This window comes from Aegilops tauschii, chromosome 3, assembly GCF_002575655.3.
Source record: "Aegilops tauschii subsp. strangulata cultivar AL8/78 chromosome 3, Aet v6.0, whole genome shotgun sequence".
NCBI lineage: Eukaryota > Viridiplantae > Streptophyta > Magnoliopsida > Poales > Poaceae > Aegilops > Aegilops tauschii.
Genome location: NC_053037.3, coordinates 61066 through 76756, shown reverse-complemented (window position 1 = coordinate 76756; position 15691 = coordinate 61066). Strand labels below are relative to the sequence as shown.

At 47.5% G+C, this 15691-nt stretch overlaps 2 protein-coding genes across 2 annotated transcripts; one reads left to right on the top strand and one right to left on the bottom strand.

Annotated features, from left to right (window-relative positions):
* Positions 1 to 3575: 3575 nt before the first annotated feature.
* On the bottom strand, positions 3576 to 4208 carry LOC141042199 (uncharacterized). Its single transcript, XM_073509720.1, has one exon. It carries the CDS (start codon positions 4206 to 4208, stop codon positions 3576 to 3578), a length of 633 nt encoding a protein of 210 aa, XP_073365821.1.
* Positions 4209 to 10926: 6718 nt separating this feature from the next.
* Positions 10927 to 15680, top strand: LOC109737145 (1-deoxy-D-xylulose 5-phosphate reductoisomerase, chloroplastic). The gene is made up of 12 exons (XM_020296358.4): positions 10927 to 11225; positions 12280 to 12458; positions 12571 to 12657; positions 12786 to 12911; positions 13000 to 13062; positions 13483 to 13632; positions 13746 to 13813; positions 13902 to 14013; positions 14112 to 14216; positions 14492 to 14613; positions 14702 to 14848; positions 15278 to 15680. The coding sequence occupies exons 1-12, from the start codon at positions 11105 to 11107 to the stop codon at positions 15447 to 15449; spliced, it is 1452 nt and encodes a 483-aa protein (XP_020151947.1). The 5' UTR covers positions 10927 to 11104; the 3' UTR covers positions 15450 to 15680.
* The last annotated feature ends 11 nt before the right edge of the window (positions 15681 to 15691 follow it).

Here is a 15691-nt window from a genome sequence, read left to right as displayed (position 1 = left end):
CCCATGCAGCTGATCCCTGTGGGTCCTTTTGGTGGCGAGATGTGATGAGACTAATGCCAATTTACCGAGGGATTACAAAAGCCCAAGTTCACACGGGGAATGACATTCTCTTCTGGAAAGATCACTGGATGGATGGTATTCTGGCAGAAACACACCCGCGGGCTTTTTCGTTCGTCACCCAGGAGGATATTTCGGTTAGAGATTTCTTGGGGGCCACGACTTTGCGCGAAACGTTTCATCTACCGCTTTCGGTACAGGCGCATGAAGAGACTAGAGATCTTCAATGTCTTGTACGTGACATTCAACTGCACGATAGCCTCTCGGGGAATGATAGCTGGAACTGCACTTGGATGACTCAGAAGTACTCGGCCAGCAAATACTACAACTTCTACTTCAGGGAGGTTCAGGCCCATCAAACTTATACCTGGCTTTGGAAGTCCAAGGTTACAATGAAAATAAAGGTTTTTGGGTGGCTGCTTCTATCTGATAGACTTAACACCAGAAACATGCTGAAGCGAAGACACTACAACATTGGCAATGACTATACTTGTCCCCTCTACGAGTCCAACGTGGAAGAAACACTTGAACATCTTTTCTTTGGTTGTGCTTTCAGCAAGGATTGCTGGTCTGATATTGCCATTTGCTGGAGTTCTCAGGGCTCACGATTGGATTGGATAAGCACAGCTAAAACTGTATGGAACAAGCCAATGTTCATGGCAATATTTTTACAAGCTGCTTGGAGCATCTGGAAGGAACGAAATAATAAAGTCTTCAGAAGAATAGCACCCGCAAAAACATCCTGGATCTCAAGATTAAAGGAAGACCTATCTCTCCTAACTCATAAGGTTGGAGATAAACACATCTCCTTTCTAACCTCCTTCGTAGCTACCCTTTGACTTGTTACTTTCCCACCCCCCAACCATCCCCAAAGGGGATGGCATGTACAGCTCCATATGTAAATCCCCCCATTTATTAATTTAATTACACAGTAGGAGGCTCTCCTACTGTTTCAGGTGTCAAAAAAAACGCTCGAGAGAACCGTCTAGGCGAGTCTTGTGGCGAAACACCCACTTGCCAGAGATGATGTTGGCTTGAGGGGGTCGTGGAACAAGCTGCCACGTGTGGTTGCGCTGCAGGGCGTCGAACTCCTCCTGCATCGCGGCCAGCCAATGGGGATCCCGAAGGGCGGCACGAGCGGAAGTGGGGATGGGTGATGGCGTTGATGTCGAGGCAGCACACACATACTCGTTGGAGGAGTAGCGCGTGCTCGGCCGATGCACTCCTGCACGGGCACGGGTAGTCACGCCGAGCGGCAGAGCAACCATGCCAGCGATGTCGGCAGCGGGGGCACTGGCGGCGGTAGGGGCCGCGGCCAGGACGGGTGCACCCGTGGTGGCGGGGGCCGCGACATCAGGAGCGGGGGCCAATGCGTCAAGGGCCACGACGGCGGGGGCCGCGGCGGCGGCAGGGCCAGCCGAGCCAGCGGCGGAGGAGGCGATGGGCGAGGTCGAGGTCGAGCCCGTCACAGGGGTAGCGGTGCCAGCCGGGGTGGTGGGCGGTGTGCCCACCGGCTCGACCTCGTCGGAGGGAGCCGGGGACCCGAAGTCCCGGTCAGACTCAACCTCGGGGGAGGGAGTCGAGAACCCGGGAGGGGGCGGCAGAAGGCGCCGGGCCGGGGGGTGCCGCCGCGCATCGCTCCAGGTAGGGGGCGCGGGGGCCGACACCGAAGAGGCCGCGGCCGGAGGAACCTGAAAAAAAGGGAACACCGTCTTGACAAAGTACACGTGCCTCGAGGTGTACACACGATGAGTGACAGGATCATAGCACCGGTAACCTTTGGTGTTGGGAGGGTAGCCAAGGAAGACGCATGGGACGGATCGGGGTACGAGCTTATGTGGCGTGGTGGACGCGGTGCTAGGATAACAGAGACACCCAAAGATGCAGAGACCATCATAGGACGGTGTTGTACCGAAGAGAAGGTGGTGAGGGGCGTAGTTCCACCGAGGACGACACAGACAAATGTTAACTAAAAGAGTGGCGGTGGCAAGGGCATCGGGCCAGAACCGAGCGGGCACGTTAGCGTGAAAGAGCAACGTGCGAACGCAGTCATTAAGAGTGCGGAGAATGTGCTCGGCGCGGCCGTTCTGCTGTGAGGTGTAGGGGCAAGTCAGTCGGAAGATGGTGCCATGAGAGGCGAGAAGTGAGCGAATAGCGACGTTATCAAACTCTTTTCCATTATCAGTTTGGAGTGCAAGTATGGGGCGGCCGAACTGAGTGGTGACATGGGAGTAAAAGGCGGTGAGCGTGGCTAAAGCATCGGATTTACGACGAAGAGGAAAAGTCCACACATAATGAGAATAATCATCTAAAATCACCAAATAGTATAGATAGTCCGTGTTACTCGCAACGGGAGACGTCCAAACATCACTATAAATCAACTGAAACGGAAAAGTGGAAACTGAAGTAGATGCACTAAAAGGAAGACGAACGTGCTTGCACAAACGACAAGCCTCACAAGTATGCTTGTCGAGCTTATTACATGAGAAAGAAAAACTCCTAAGAATCTGACACAAAATGGCGGGGTTGGGGTGGCCCAAACGAGCGTGCCAAAGGTCGATGCCGGCGGAGACGGCGACGGGTGTGGAAGTGGAGGCGCCGGCGTGCACGGGGTAAAGCTCGTCAGGGCTATCACATCGGTGGAGCACCATCCGGGTACGGGCGTCCTTCACAGAAAAAACAACACCGTCAAATTCAATAGTAAGAGGGTTCACACGAGTAAGACAACGAACGAAGACTAAGTTAGTGACTAAGTCAGGTGAAACAAGAACATTAGACATAGTGATAGGTGTGGAATTGGAAGGAAAACTAGTGCTACCGACATGGCTGATGGGTAAGGGTGATACGAGTAGGGGTGTGAACTGGAGTGGAAGAGGAAAGGTTACCGGGATGAGCTACCATGTGCGTAGTAGCACCCGAGTCCATGTACCAGTCGCCTCCACCACCATAGTTGCTCGGCGACGGTGCCGAGTGTAGGGCGGCCAGGAGGGCAGGGTCCCACGGTGCAGGTGCCGGCGGTGGCAGCGGGCCTCCATAGGTCGGCGCCTGGGCGGGCGCGCCGTAGCCACCGAGGGGTGACGGCACGAGCGGGGCACCGTAGGGCTGGTAGGGGGCGGCGACGAACGCCTGGTGGCCCGCTAGACGGGGGCCAAGGAGACCCGGTGTAGGAGCCCGCGGGACGGGCATGTGATAGGCGTGGACGACGCCCGTCCATGGGTCCTGCCCGGCGGACCACGGTGGAGGCGGCTGCTGGAAGTGGGGCGCCCCCCGGCGCCCTGCGCCTGCTGCGGCGGCGGCTGCTGCTGACGGCGGCCCCGCCACCCCGCCTGTTGCGCCCGCCCCCGCCACCTTGCGGCTGCTGGGGAGGCGCTGGGGGCGCGGGCGGCAGCGGGTAGTAGCCGGCGGGTGCTGGCAGCGCGGGCTGGCGGGGGCGGTCGGAGACAGGGCCGCCGCGGGTGGTACCGGCGGCGAGAGCGGTGTGCTGGACCCGCTGCTTCAGCTGCGTCATCCGGCGCTCCTCAAGTTTGGTACGCGACGACGCGCTGGAAAGTGGGTTGCGGCAGCAGAGTGAGGTTGGACGCCGCGTTGCCGAAGTCCTCATTAAGACCGGCGGTGAGGGTGCTCAGCAAGAGGTCGTCAGAGACCTTAGCGCCGATGTCGCAAAGCTCGTCGGCAAGCATCTTGAGCCTCATGCAGTAGTCGTCAATGGTGGAGTTGTCCTGGTGACAGCCGAAGAACTCCTGCTGCAAGAAAACAAGGCGCTGAAGTTTGTTGTCGGTGAAGAGCGCGTTGATCTTGGCCCACACGGTGCAGGCGTCGTCGTCCTCGGCGACAACCGTGTGGAAGATGTCCTTTGAGACCGTTTGGTAGAACCAACGGATGAGCGTGGCCTCGATGGCGGACCACTCCGGGTCGCCGCGCATGTACGCGCTGTCCACGGAACCGTCGATGTGCTCGGTGAGATAGTACTCGCGGAAGACGAGGTAGAAGTAGGTCTTCCACGCGTAGTACGACGTGCTGGAGCTGTCGAAACGGATAGGGACCCGGTCCTCAATATTGAGGTCACGGATGGCGGCGGCTGAGGGTTCGGGACCAGCGAACGAGTTAGACGAGTGGGTGGTGGAGGAGCCGGGGGAGGACGGCCACGACATGACGGCGGCGTGCAGGCGCGGGATAGCGGCTAGGGTTTTGTGTAGGAGGTGGCAGCGGCGTCGGGCGCGGCGGCTGAAGGAAGCTGCGGCGCGGGTGGAAGATCGCGGCAGTGGGCAAGCGAGGCGGCTACACGGGCACGACAAGAGGCGAGCGAGGCGGACGCGCTGGCTAGCTACGTGAAGAAAAGTCAGTGCGGCGGCTGGCTAGCGAGGCCGCAGCAGCGTTAGAGGAAAAAGCAGCGGCAGCGTAGAGGAAAAAAGGCAGCGACAGCGGCTGGCGAGCGGGGCGGAAGCTACGCATGGGCGGCGGCTGCGCGGGTGCGGTGGTGGGGTGCGGCGGCGGCGGCGGCGCGGGGAGGCGCGGCGGCGGCGGCGGCGCGGGGAGGCGCGGCGGCGGTGGCGGCGGCGGAGTTAGATCGAAAAGGATGATACCATGTTAACAGATGATTTGCAATGCGATGTATTGATGGGGTGCTGGTGTACGCATATATAATACAAAGAAAGGTCTCTACCTCAACTATACAAAATTAGGAGATGAGCCACAAGTCTAATACACGTGCAATACAAAATATATACTCAATAGAATGGATGTGGGAAACCTTGGGAACAGGAGACAACGGGATGAAGGAAAGATAAGGATCTCGAAGAGCTTGAATTGAATTGAATTGTCATTGTTGATCTTAGCGCGAGGAACACAGTGCTGTTTGTGTGTCGTGTTCGAGTGCAATCATCAAATCATGGGTGCCGATCGAGTGGAATTAATTAGTCGCGCAAAAGGGTCACTGTTGTGGCTGACTTAGATAGATAATATTGGGAGTATAGTAGTAACTAACTTTTGATTAGCGGAGAGATTGTACCTATGTGCTTAGTTTAATTTGTATACGTACATTGTTTTACCGGGTAATGGTATGACTTAGTCTAGTCTGGATCTGGATGCAAGTTCGCCGGCCGGCCGGGAAGAGCCCAAAATACGGAAGCAGCAGGACCGACGCTGAATTTCATATGGTTGGTAGCGACCAAGGATAAGTGTGACAGATACTACAAGCTGCAAGTGTATTGTAGCTCATGACCTTTTCTACAAAATACAGTACAAAATAGATTATATTTGTTGGTCTCGACCGGGCCTTCACTTTCGCTGGTGAAGTAGAAAATTCATAAGTGTGTCATCGCATGCCTAGGAATGTGTTGATCCAATTCAGACTCGTGTTTCCCCGGTCCACGCCATGCATATGCATATGCTTCACCGTCTGCATCTGTCTGTCACCAGAACTAAAATAAAGGCGGCAACAACGTAACTAAAGTGGAAGGCCCAACCCAGCCCAAGGCGGTCAATGCCAGCCCAACTCCACGTACAGAGGGCCCATATGAAAATCTACCTCAAAAAAAAAGGTAAGAGGCCAAAATGCTCTAAACAGTAGGAAAGTTGAAATATAATAAAGTACATTAATTAATTAATGCTACAGAGGCAAGTCGCTAACCCAAGGTCTCACCAACACATGCCATAATAACTCGTGAGTCTTGCAGTCAAGCTCCCTTCTGCCTTTGCACTCGAGGACCAATGTCCGTCTGGCCCGAGGAAGTGTGTCGCCAAAAAATGAGCCTCTACATAATAAGCCTTTAACTGAGAATCTACATACACGGCATTGAAAAGAGGATGAAATGCTCCAAACCTTAGGAAAACATGAAATTTGGCGCACATTCCTTGAGCGTTTGAGCTTTTTTCTCGTTTGGCCACTAGGTGGATATGCATTAATTGCCTCGCCCTAGGGACTCGGCTCGATAATGGGGATCATCAAGAGGTCGTGAGTGACGACCGCGGTGGAGCCATCGATCCCTGCCACAAAGTCTTCTTGGGAGTGTCGAAGGTCCTCTTCCTCCTGCATCCAACGTGACACACCGTGAGCATAGCTCGAGGCCGCATCTGGGGCACTGCCTCCGGAGTAGATTTTTCTAAACCCAAGAGCTTGTAGAAGCAGCGGCCAAGAAGTCATCGATGCAGACCAGGGGACGACGACGGCCACGATCTGTGAAGCAAATCGCCACCCCGGAGAAGAAAACGTCAGTAAGGGCATGTAAAAACTCCGATGACCATGAACACTGGCCGAATCTAGATGATTCACCAGAAACCTAAGGGTCGGTTCCTTCAGCGGTTATGACTGTGAAAATTATTCTAGAAGTCCAATCTAAATGTTTTTAGAAGCCTCCTAATTAAGTGTTAACTAGTAGGCTTCTAAAATAAAATTTTAGGCTAGGCTTCTAGAATAAGCTAGGGAGGGCGCAACTCATTTCCACATCCAGCCATAAACTCCAAAAGAACTAACCCTACACCCACTTGATCCAGAAAACCCGCCAGAGACACAACACGGCACTCCCCGCTGGCGATAAGCCCACCAATGGAAAGGGAAAAGGGCGAGAGAGCATTATTCCTCCAATTGGGGAGTGCCGCCACCTCACCGCCTCAAACCAAACGCGAAGACTCCTTATAGAAAACCAGAAGAAAAATTACCCATGCTGCTGCACGACATGTCCGGGTATGATATCGAGCTCGCTACCTTCGAGGCACGTGCGCCTCTGGATCCCTTTGGATATGATATCGAGCTCGCTGCCTTCCAGGCATGTGCGCTTCTGGATCCCTCTGGATATGATATCAAGCTCGTTGCCTTCCATGTCCAGGTATGATATCGAGCTCGTTGCCTTCGAGGCCTGTGCGCCTCTGGATCCCTCTGGATATGATATCGAGCTCGCTGCCTTCCAGGCATGTGCGCTTCTGGATCCCTCTGGATATGATATCAAGCTCGTTGCCTTCCATGTCCGGGTATGATATCGAGCTTGCTGCCTTAAAGATTGTCACACCAGATCCCTCTGACCGCCACCAGCTTCGCCAGTGCCGCCGTCAAGCACTGGCTTATGCAAATCAGGCGGCGGCGAGAGGGAGAGAAGATGGGAGAAGTCATCAAAACAACGGACGAGGAACTCACCAGAGGAAGTCAAGCGCCAAACGACCAATCGCCGATGCTGGAGAGATGAATGATCTAGTTGCCAACAAACCATTGGTCTAACTTATTTTGGTTTTTCGTGATCTCTTGCTCATGTTGATTGGTTGTTACATGTGTGAACCGCCTTCTAGTCCGGATCTACTTGAAATTGTTCAAGGGACGAATGATAAAATACTATTTGGTTTTTTAATCAATGACCAAGCTGGTGTGCATGCTTTTGGGCTTCTAAGATCCTACTGTATGATGATTTAAAAAAAAAGGCACAACAACTAACTTTCCGTTGTTTGATATATATATATATATATATATATATATATATATATATATATATATATATATATATATATATATATATATATACCACCATACACCTTCACATGGCTAGATAGGAAAGTGCACTAAGCCACTTCACTTTTACATGTCTGCAGCACAAGTAAGCTTAGTACGCCAAGTAGGTGAAACTGATGTATATACAATTACAAAGACGAGGAGGGGCTGAGATCGAGTTGAACATAAGGAATGTAGGAAACCTTGGGAACATGAGACAACAGGACGAAGGAAAGATAAGGATCTCAAAGAGTTTGAATTGAATTGTCATTGTTGATTTTAGCGCGAGGAACACAGAACACAATGAAGTTTGTATGCCTTGTTCTAGTGCAATCATCAAATCATGTTGTTGTCTAGTTCACTTGTCTGCAGAGTGGAAATAATTAGTCATGCAATTTGATTAGTTTGTGTGATTAACTTGAGGCGGAGAGATTGTATGTACTTATGGGCTTAATTAGTTTTGTATCCATTGTTTTACCGGGTAATGGTACGACTTAGTCTACTATGGATGCCTTGATCGACGGTGTCCTCTCCTCAGCGGTGTTTGTGGTCTCGTGAGTGCCATGTCGGCCGGAGTGCCCTATTCGATGGGCGTGTTGGTTTTCCGCTAATTAACAACGTAACTCTCTTTTTCTTAATCAATTAAAATGACAAATCTTTTGATTCGTTTAAAAAAAACTGTTTTACTGGATAATGGTACGACTTAGTCTAGTCTGGATGCCGGCCGGGAAGCAGCAGGACCGATGTTGAATTTTTTGTTGGTAGCGACCAAGGATAAGTGTGACCTTTTCAACAAAATTAATAAATTAGTGAGTATATTCGTTGTGCTGTCGTGAAGTAGAAATTCAAACGCATGCCATCTTCAGACTCGTGTTTCTCCAGTCCACGCCATGCATATGCATGCTTGACCATCTGTCACAAGAACCAAGGCGGGCCTAGCAACAACTAAAGAGGAAGGCCAGCCCAACTCCACGTACGCAGGCCCATATGAAATCCACCTATAATGCTCTCTTTTTAAAAAAGAGGCCAAAATGCTCTAAACATTAGGAACGCTGAAATATAATGGATATTAATTCATGCCATAGAGGCTGAGTGCTCCTATATGGCGCGTGACGTGCTGGCGAACATGCCAGCACGCACCCCTCCGCTCCTGTACACCCCAGTATTTTAATTCGTTTTATTATTATTTTGGCGTTTCGTTTTTCTTCAACATAATTCGTAATTTCTAAAATTTCCAAATTTCAACGAAAGTGATTTTTGTATTAAAAAAGGATGTTTGTGATTTCAAAATATTGAACATTTTTTTAATTTCAATGAAAATTTATTTATTTTGATGAACAATTTTATATAAACATTTTTAATAGTAATAAACATTTTTTTATATGACGAACACAATTCGAATACGATGAACATTTTTTGAACTTGATGGACAAAACTTGTATTCATGAATATTTTTTTGACAAAATGGATGAACAAATTTTGAATTCATTGAACAATTTTTTAATTTGATGAACAAATTTTGAAATGAACGAACAAATTTTGAATTTGGTGAACAATTTTTGAAATTGATGAAGTTTTTTCCTTTTTTTGTTATCAGTTTATTCTTGTTTTTCAATTTGCAAAAATATTTTAAATTCAAGATTTTTTAATAATGAATTTTTTTAGAATATGTGTTTTTTTTAAAAATTAGGTTTTGCTTTTGCAAATTCGTGCACATTTCTATTTAATCATAAACATTTTTTTGGAACCGTTAACATTTTTTAAAACTCATGAACAATTTTTAGAAATCGTGAACATTTTTTCAGAACCATGAACATATTTTTCTAAATCATGAACATTTTTTTCGAAATTTTAAAAATCACGAACATTATTTCGAAATCGTGAACATTTTTTCGAAATGTTGAATTTTTTTACAAATTTGTTAACATTCTCTTAAATCTTGAAAAAATTTAAAAAAATCGATGAAATTGTTTTGAATTTGTTGAACACTTTTTTAAATCTATGAGCATTTTTTGAATTTGATGAACATTTTTTGAATTTGATGAACAAATTTTGAATTTTGATGAACATTTTTTCAATCCGATGATCACAAAAGGAATTTTGATGAATATTTTTTGAATCGATGAGCATTTTTACACATTGTCGAGCATTTTTTGAATTTGATACTAAAAAATGTTCACGAATTTGGAAAGAAAAGAAAAAGAAAAAAGAAAAGGAAAAAGGAAACATAAAAGAAAAAGAAAAAGGAGAACTAAATAAAAAGCGAAAAGAAAAATAAATGGGATATGGGTCGGCCCATACAAACGGCCAGCGCGCCGGGGGGGGGGGGGGGGGGGGGGCCTACGCGCCAGGTTGCTCGGCGGCGCCCTATGCGCCATATAGGAACCCGCATAGAGGCTAGTCGCTAACCCAAGGTCTCACCAAACGTACCATAATAAGTCAAGTGTGTCGCCAGAATGAGTCTCTAGATAATAAGCCTTTAATTGAGAATACACGGTGAAAAATCGTTCAAAAGGGGATCAAATTTGCTCTAAACCTTAGGAAAACATGAAATTTGGCGCACATTCCTCAAGGGTTTGAGCTTTTCTTAATTGTTTGCCCACAAGGTGGGGATTCATTGCCTTGAGTCAGGCCCACTAGGGACTCGGCTCGATAATGAGAGTCATCAGGACATCGTGAGTGATGACCGAGGTGGAGCAGGCTTTTATAAAACCCAAGAGCTTCTACAAGCAACGGCTAGGAAGTCATCGATGCGGACTAGGAGACGACAACGACCACGATCTGCGAAGCAAATCGCCACCCCGGGAGAATAAAATGCCGATAAGGGCATGTAAAAACTCCGATGACCATCAACACTGGCCGAATCCAGATGGATTCGCCGGAAACCTAAACCAGCTTCGGTAGTGCCGCCGTCAAGCACCAGCGAGAGGGAGAGAAGATGGGTGATGAAAAAATCGGCTAGCCCACCAGTAGTTCTATGGAATACAAGGATAAGATTTTATTATTTTTTTGAAAAAAAGGAGTTTACTTCAAAAGAAAATCTCAGCACCCTTTGTAAGATAATCTGGTTATGAGTAGTATAAATTGACTCTTATTGCTCGCTAAATAATAAGTAGAATAGAAAGCGAGACGGCAAAAGATACTTAGAAAGGGAAAAATGAAGACAGTAATCCCTTCCCTGCAAGCTAGGCATGAGGACGCTGGTGGGTCCCAGACGCGCGTACACGTGGACGCCAGTCTAGTATGCGGATATAAATAAATATTCTGCCGTCCAACCTTGCATGCTTTAAGCATGATGATGACGAGGGGGAGGAGGATGACATGTGGGACCGGGCGGCGGGTGACGTGGCCGGTCCGGCTCTGCAATTAACAAACTGAATCCTGAAAAGAGCATCATGAAGGCCATGGGAGTCTCAGATGCCGCCCTCGTCGTCTTATCTCCATCCACATGTTTTTCAGATTATATAAGCAGAAGGCTCATCGTCCCTTGCTTACCTCCACCCATCCACCTCCGCCTCCGCCTCCACTATCTATCTCCACCCATTCCATTTTTGGCAGCAGAGGTCGTCGGCGATGGCGCTCAAGGTGGCCTCCTTCCCCGGCGAGCTCTCCTCCCTCCTGGACTCCGGCACCACCAGGAGCAGGAGGGGAGCCGCCTTCCGCCCCCGCCAGCACCAGCACCAGCTTAGCAAAGGTAGGGCCGCCGGACTCTTCTTTTCCCCTCCCCTTCCTTGTTTCCCGGATCCCCTAGGATTGCGTTACTGTTCTTGCTAATCTCCTGCCATTCTTGTTTTACTACTCTACTTACTTAATTGTGTACTACTCCATTCTTTTAAGCAATTAGTCGTCAGTTTGATTTGCCAAGAAAGAACAGAGAATAAAAGTTTGAGCTCTGCTCCGAAATCATTTCTTCCGTTTGCGCGGCGCATGGCAGCCGCAAGCGGGTGGGTTCTCGGAGAATAACAAGCATAGTAAATACAGTCTGTCTGTCTGTCATTGTGATCTCATATTCTGACGATGCCTAACCGTTTTGATTTGGACGTCCTTCAAAAGCCACGATTTCCTTTCCTTTCATCATATTAAAAAACACATTTATTAGAGTGAAAAAAAAAGGCAGAAATTTCATACTACAACTTACTTGCTTTTTTGTCTAGGCAGCAGTTGTCAGTTACCTGTCATTCAGTCCAGAAAGAAGAGAATCCCCTCTTCTTTTGCAATCCACTAACCGGCTGCATCAAATTCTGAAATATCGTCCGGGGGGCCGTTTGCCAATTCCATCCCACTGCGCTGCCTGCCTGGAATATCTAATGTTCCTTCCTTCCAAAGTTCCAAGAACATATTCTCTTCTGCCTGGCCTGGATCCCATTCCACCTCCTACTTTCCAGTGACATTATATTTTCATTCACACCAACTTTCACTGCTCTGCTCTGTTCAGTGCCTTGCTTGCTTTTAAGCTGATTTTTTGAATTTTATTTTTTAGCCTATCCTTTTAGGCTGATTGGTTGGTTGGTTGGTGCACTAGACATGAACTGGGTGGGAGTTTACATGAGTGACCAAACATCAACGTTCATGCTCAACATAGATTACATAGGGATAGGGCGCAATAATTCAGGGCTTGAATTTATAAACTACCTTTAGCATAGTGGCCTAATTCTAGTGGAACTGTGCAACTTTGGTTGGTTAGTGGTGTATGTTGCTTTCAAGTTTCAACTAATCTTAGTTTGACTTGACTTGTGCCCCCATTCCAGTGGACTTCACCTTTCAAAGGAGGGACAAAAGAGCAGCCTACCTGAGGACATGCTGCTCGATGCAGCAGGGCCCGCCGCCAGCCTGGCCTGGCCGAGCCGTCGCGGAGCCCGAGAGGAGGTCATGGGAGGGCCCTAAGCCCATCTCCATCGTTGGCTCAACCGGTTCCATAGGAACACAGGTAAGATGCAATGTTACATGTTCAGATAGTAGTGCTTCTTTTTGTTCAACTTGGTGGATCCGCTGATAATTAACAGTTTTTCTTTGCTTTTTTTTTTTGCGTAACTGAAAAGACATTGGACATCGTTGCGGAGAATCCTGACAAGTTCCGGGTTGTCGCTCTTGCTGCTGGCTCCAACGTCACTCTTCTAGCTGATCAGGTTCAATGATCTCTCTTCAGAGTATATATTTATTCGGTTTCAGTTTCACCCCTTGTTGTGAAATGTAAGAGAAAACTGCGTGCATATCGTAGTATTAACGCTATGAAAGTTACTGCTGAATTTAACAGGTGAAAACGTTCAAGCCAAAGCTGGTGGCTGTAAGAAACGAGTCATTACTTAACGAGCTAAAGGAAGCATTAGCTGGCTGTGAAGAGATGCCGGAAATTATTCCTGGGGAGCAGGGTGTCATAGAGGTAACAAGACATCTCTTCTGATCCTATATGCAGAAGGAATCAATGCTTTATACTGAATTTTCACTGATATTCAACTCTTCAATAATAGGTCGCTCGTCACCCGGATGCAGTTACAGTCGTGACAGGCATAGTAGGGTGTGCAGGACTCAAGGTAATTTATGCTTTCTATATTGTATATTTTCCTTCATCCGTTCTTTCTAATGGTTCTATTAAGGCGTTAAGACAAGTCGGTATGGAACAACCTAATTCAATAGTGCCGTAGTGGTGCAACCAATATCCTATCCTTAACAGTTTAGAGCCTTGGTCCATGGCTCCTTTATGAAACTGCATATCAGTAGGCCCATCATGCGTGCCTCAGTGGTGCTACTTTCAGACTCTGCTTAGTATCTTATCTTATCTTCGCATTTCCGGAGAAGTCAACATTATCATGCTATTGTTAAATTTTCTCTCCTCCACTTTGGATGGATGGATTGAAAAAAAATATAGATCTAGCCAAATCAGATTGTCCATGCTTGCTGAAGCTACTGCGAAGGGCAGCTAAAATATCCATTATTTTCTTTCTGTGTGACAGCCTACAGTTGCAGCAATTGAAGCTGGGAAAGACATAGCATTGGCGAACAAAGAGACACTCATCGCAGGCGGTCCGTTCGTGCTTCCCCTTGCGCACAAGCACAATGTGAAAATACTTCCTGCTGATTCAGAGCACTCTGCAATATTTCAGGTACATACCATAAAATAGTTACCTATTATTGCAGTTAAAAAAAAATTCACCATGCTGCAAGTTTAGCACAGTTAGGCTTGTCTGAATTTAAGTTTGCTGCTCCTATCCCATAGTGTATACAAGGCTTGTCTGAAGGATCACTTCGTCGCGTTATTCTGACTGCGTCTGGCGGTGCTTTCAGGTAAGTCTGTTTGTTTTCATGTGTATTGTACTACATGTTTTACTTCTGGAAGCATCGAACTCCATCTTATACCAATTGATGATGACAGGGACTGGCCAGTAGAGAAGCTGAAAGACGTAAAGGTTGCCGATGCTTTGAAGCACCCAAACTGGAGCATGGGGAAGAAAATCACAGTAGATTCTGCTACTTTGTTCAACAAGGTGCTTAGAAATTTCCTCAACTTTTATGTCAAAACTTTCTTCTCTTTGTGTGTGTGTGTGTCTGCTTAATCACTATAGCGACAACTTGATTCTTGCAGGGGTTGGAAGTTATCGAGGCGCATTATTTATTTGGTGCTGAATATGATGACATTGAGATTGTGATTCACCCACAGTCCATCATACACTCTATGATTGAAACCCAGGTGAGCCCCTACAACATAGTTATCCCCTTTTTCCAAGAAGCATATATTCTTAAGGACACTGTAACACGTGCACACGTCATGCCGATGTGATGCGGTGCATATCGTTTATTCTTGCTTTCTCTGGTAGTACGTTTAGCGCATCAGACCAGCAGAATCTGAGGTTTATGTTCTTTCAGGTCCTTGGGACTGATATGCTAAATTGTTTCTACTATAAGAATTCACATATGGCTTAAAGTTAATCTTCAAGTATTCATGAAGCTCTATTATTTCATCAGGATTCATCAGTCCTGGCTCAGCTGGGATGGCCAGATATGCGGCTACCGATCCTATACACCTTGTCTTGGCCAGACCGAGTCTACTGCTCCGAGGTCACCTGGCCCCGGCTAGACCTTTGCAAGTAAAAGCACTCTCCCTAATAACTCCATAATTCAGTTCAAGAATGGCCACTTAATTACTTTTTGGCTAACTGTAATTGGATAATGCAGGCTGGGTTCACTGACATTCAAAGCTCCTGACAACGTGAAATACCCATCGGTGGATCTCGCGTATGCAGCAGGGCGAGCAGGGGGCACCATGACGGGAGTTTTGAGCGCTGCTAATGAGAAGGCAGTGGAGCTGTTCATCGACGAAAAGTATGATTCTTTCTTTTCTACATGCTATCATCCTTTTCTTCTGTCTTGTTTTTTAGACAAAGCATTGCATAGTGGATGCCATTGTTCTGATTTGGTTGACGTAACTATGTTCCGCGTGTCTGTTCTGCTGATAACAGCATCACGATTAAAAAGGTTCACAAAAATTCTTTGCGTAGTCTGACTTGAAAGGAGAATGTATGTTCTGCTAATAATTCTTTGCGTAGTCTGACTTTCAACCATAACCTATACGTTACGGATTATAATAACTCTGTGGAACCTTGATTTCATGAGCACTTGATATAAGTTTAGCTTAAGTTTGGCCTACCTGTTGTTGTTGTTGTTGCATATTTGTTGCGGTAAAAACTGTTTTATGAACATGTGGACATAAAAGGCACAAGTCCTCATCCACCTCCCCTGTTGTTTTTGCAGGATCAGCTACCTGGACATCTTCAAGGTGGTGGAGATGACATGTGACGCGCACCGCAACGAGCTGGTGACAAGGCCGTCGCTCGAGGAGATCATACATTACGACCAGTGGGCAAGGAAGTTCGCCGCCAACCTACAGCCATCGTCGTCTGGACGGAGCCCTGTGCTCGCCTAAGGCCCTTCTTCCTGGAGCTGGCTGATGAAGCACAGATGATGTACACTACTACTCCCATGGCCTGGCCTTGCTAAAACTGGCCATGTGGAAACCAAGCTTAGATATTTCAACAAGGCACACCTAGGTTGCCTTCCTGAAATGTAAATCATGTGTTCGCACAAATAAATCATGTAAGTTTTGATGGATGGATGGATGGATGGGTGAATGAAATAGGCAAGAATCAAACACATACATCCCTACAG

Coding starts and splice junctions, on each gene's coding strand:
- LOC141042199 (XM_073509720.1), bottom strand. CDS start 4,208: ATGTCGTGGCCGTCCTCCCCCGGCTCCTCCACCACCCACTCGTCTAAC.
- LOC109737145 (XM_020296358.4), top strand. CDS start 11,105: ATGGCGCTCAAGGTGGCCTCCTTCCCCGGCGAGCTCTCCTCCCTCCTG. Junction 12,459..12,570: donor CCGGTTCCATAGGAACACAG/GTAAGATGCAAT, acceptor GTAACTGAAAAG/ACATTGGACATCGTTGCGGA. Junction 12,912..12,999: donor GGGAGCAGGGTGTCATAGAG/GTAACAAGACAT, acceptor CTTCAATAATAG/GTCGCTCGTCACCCGGATGC.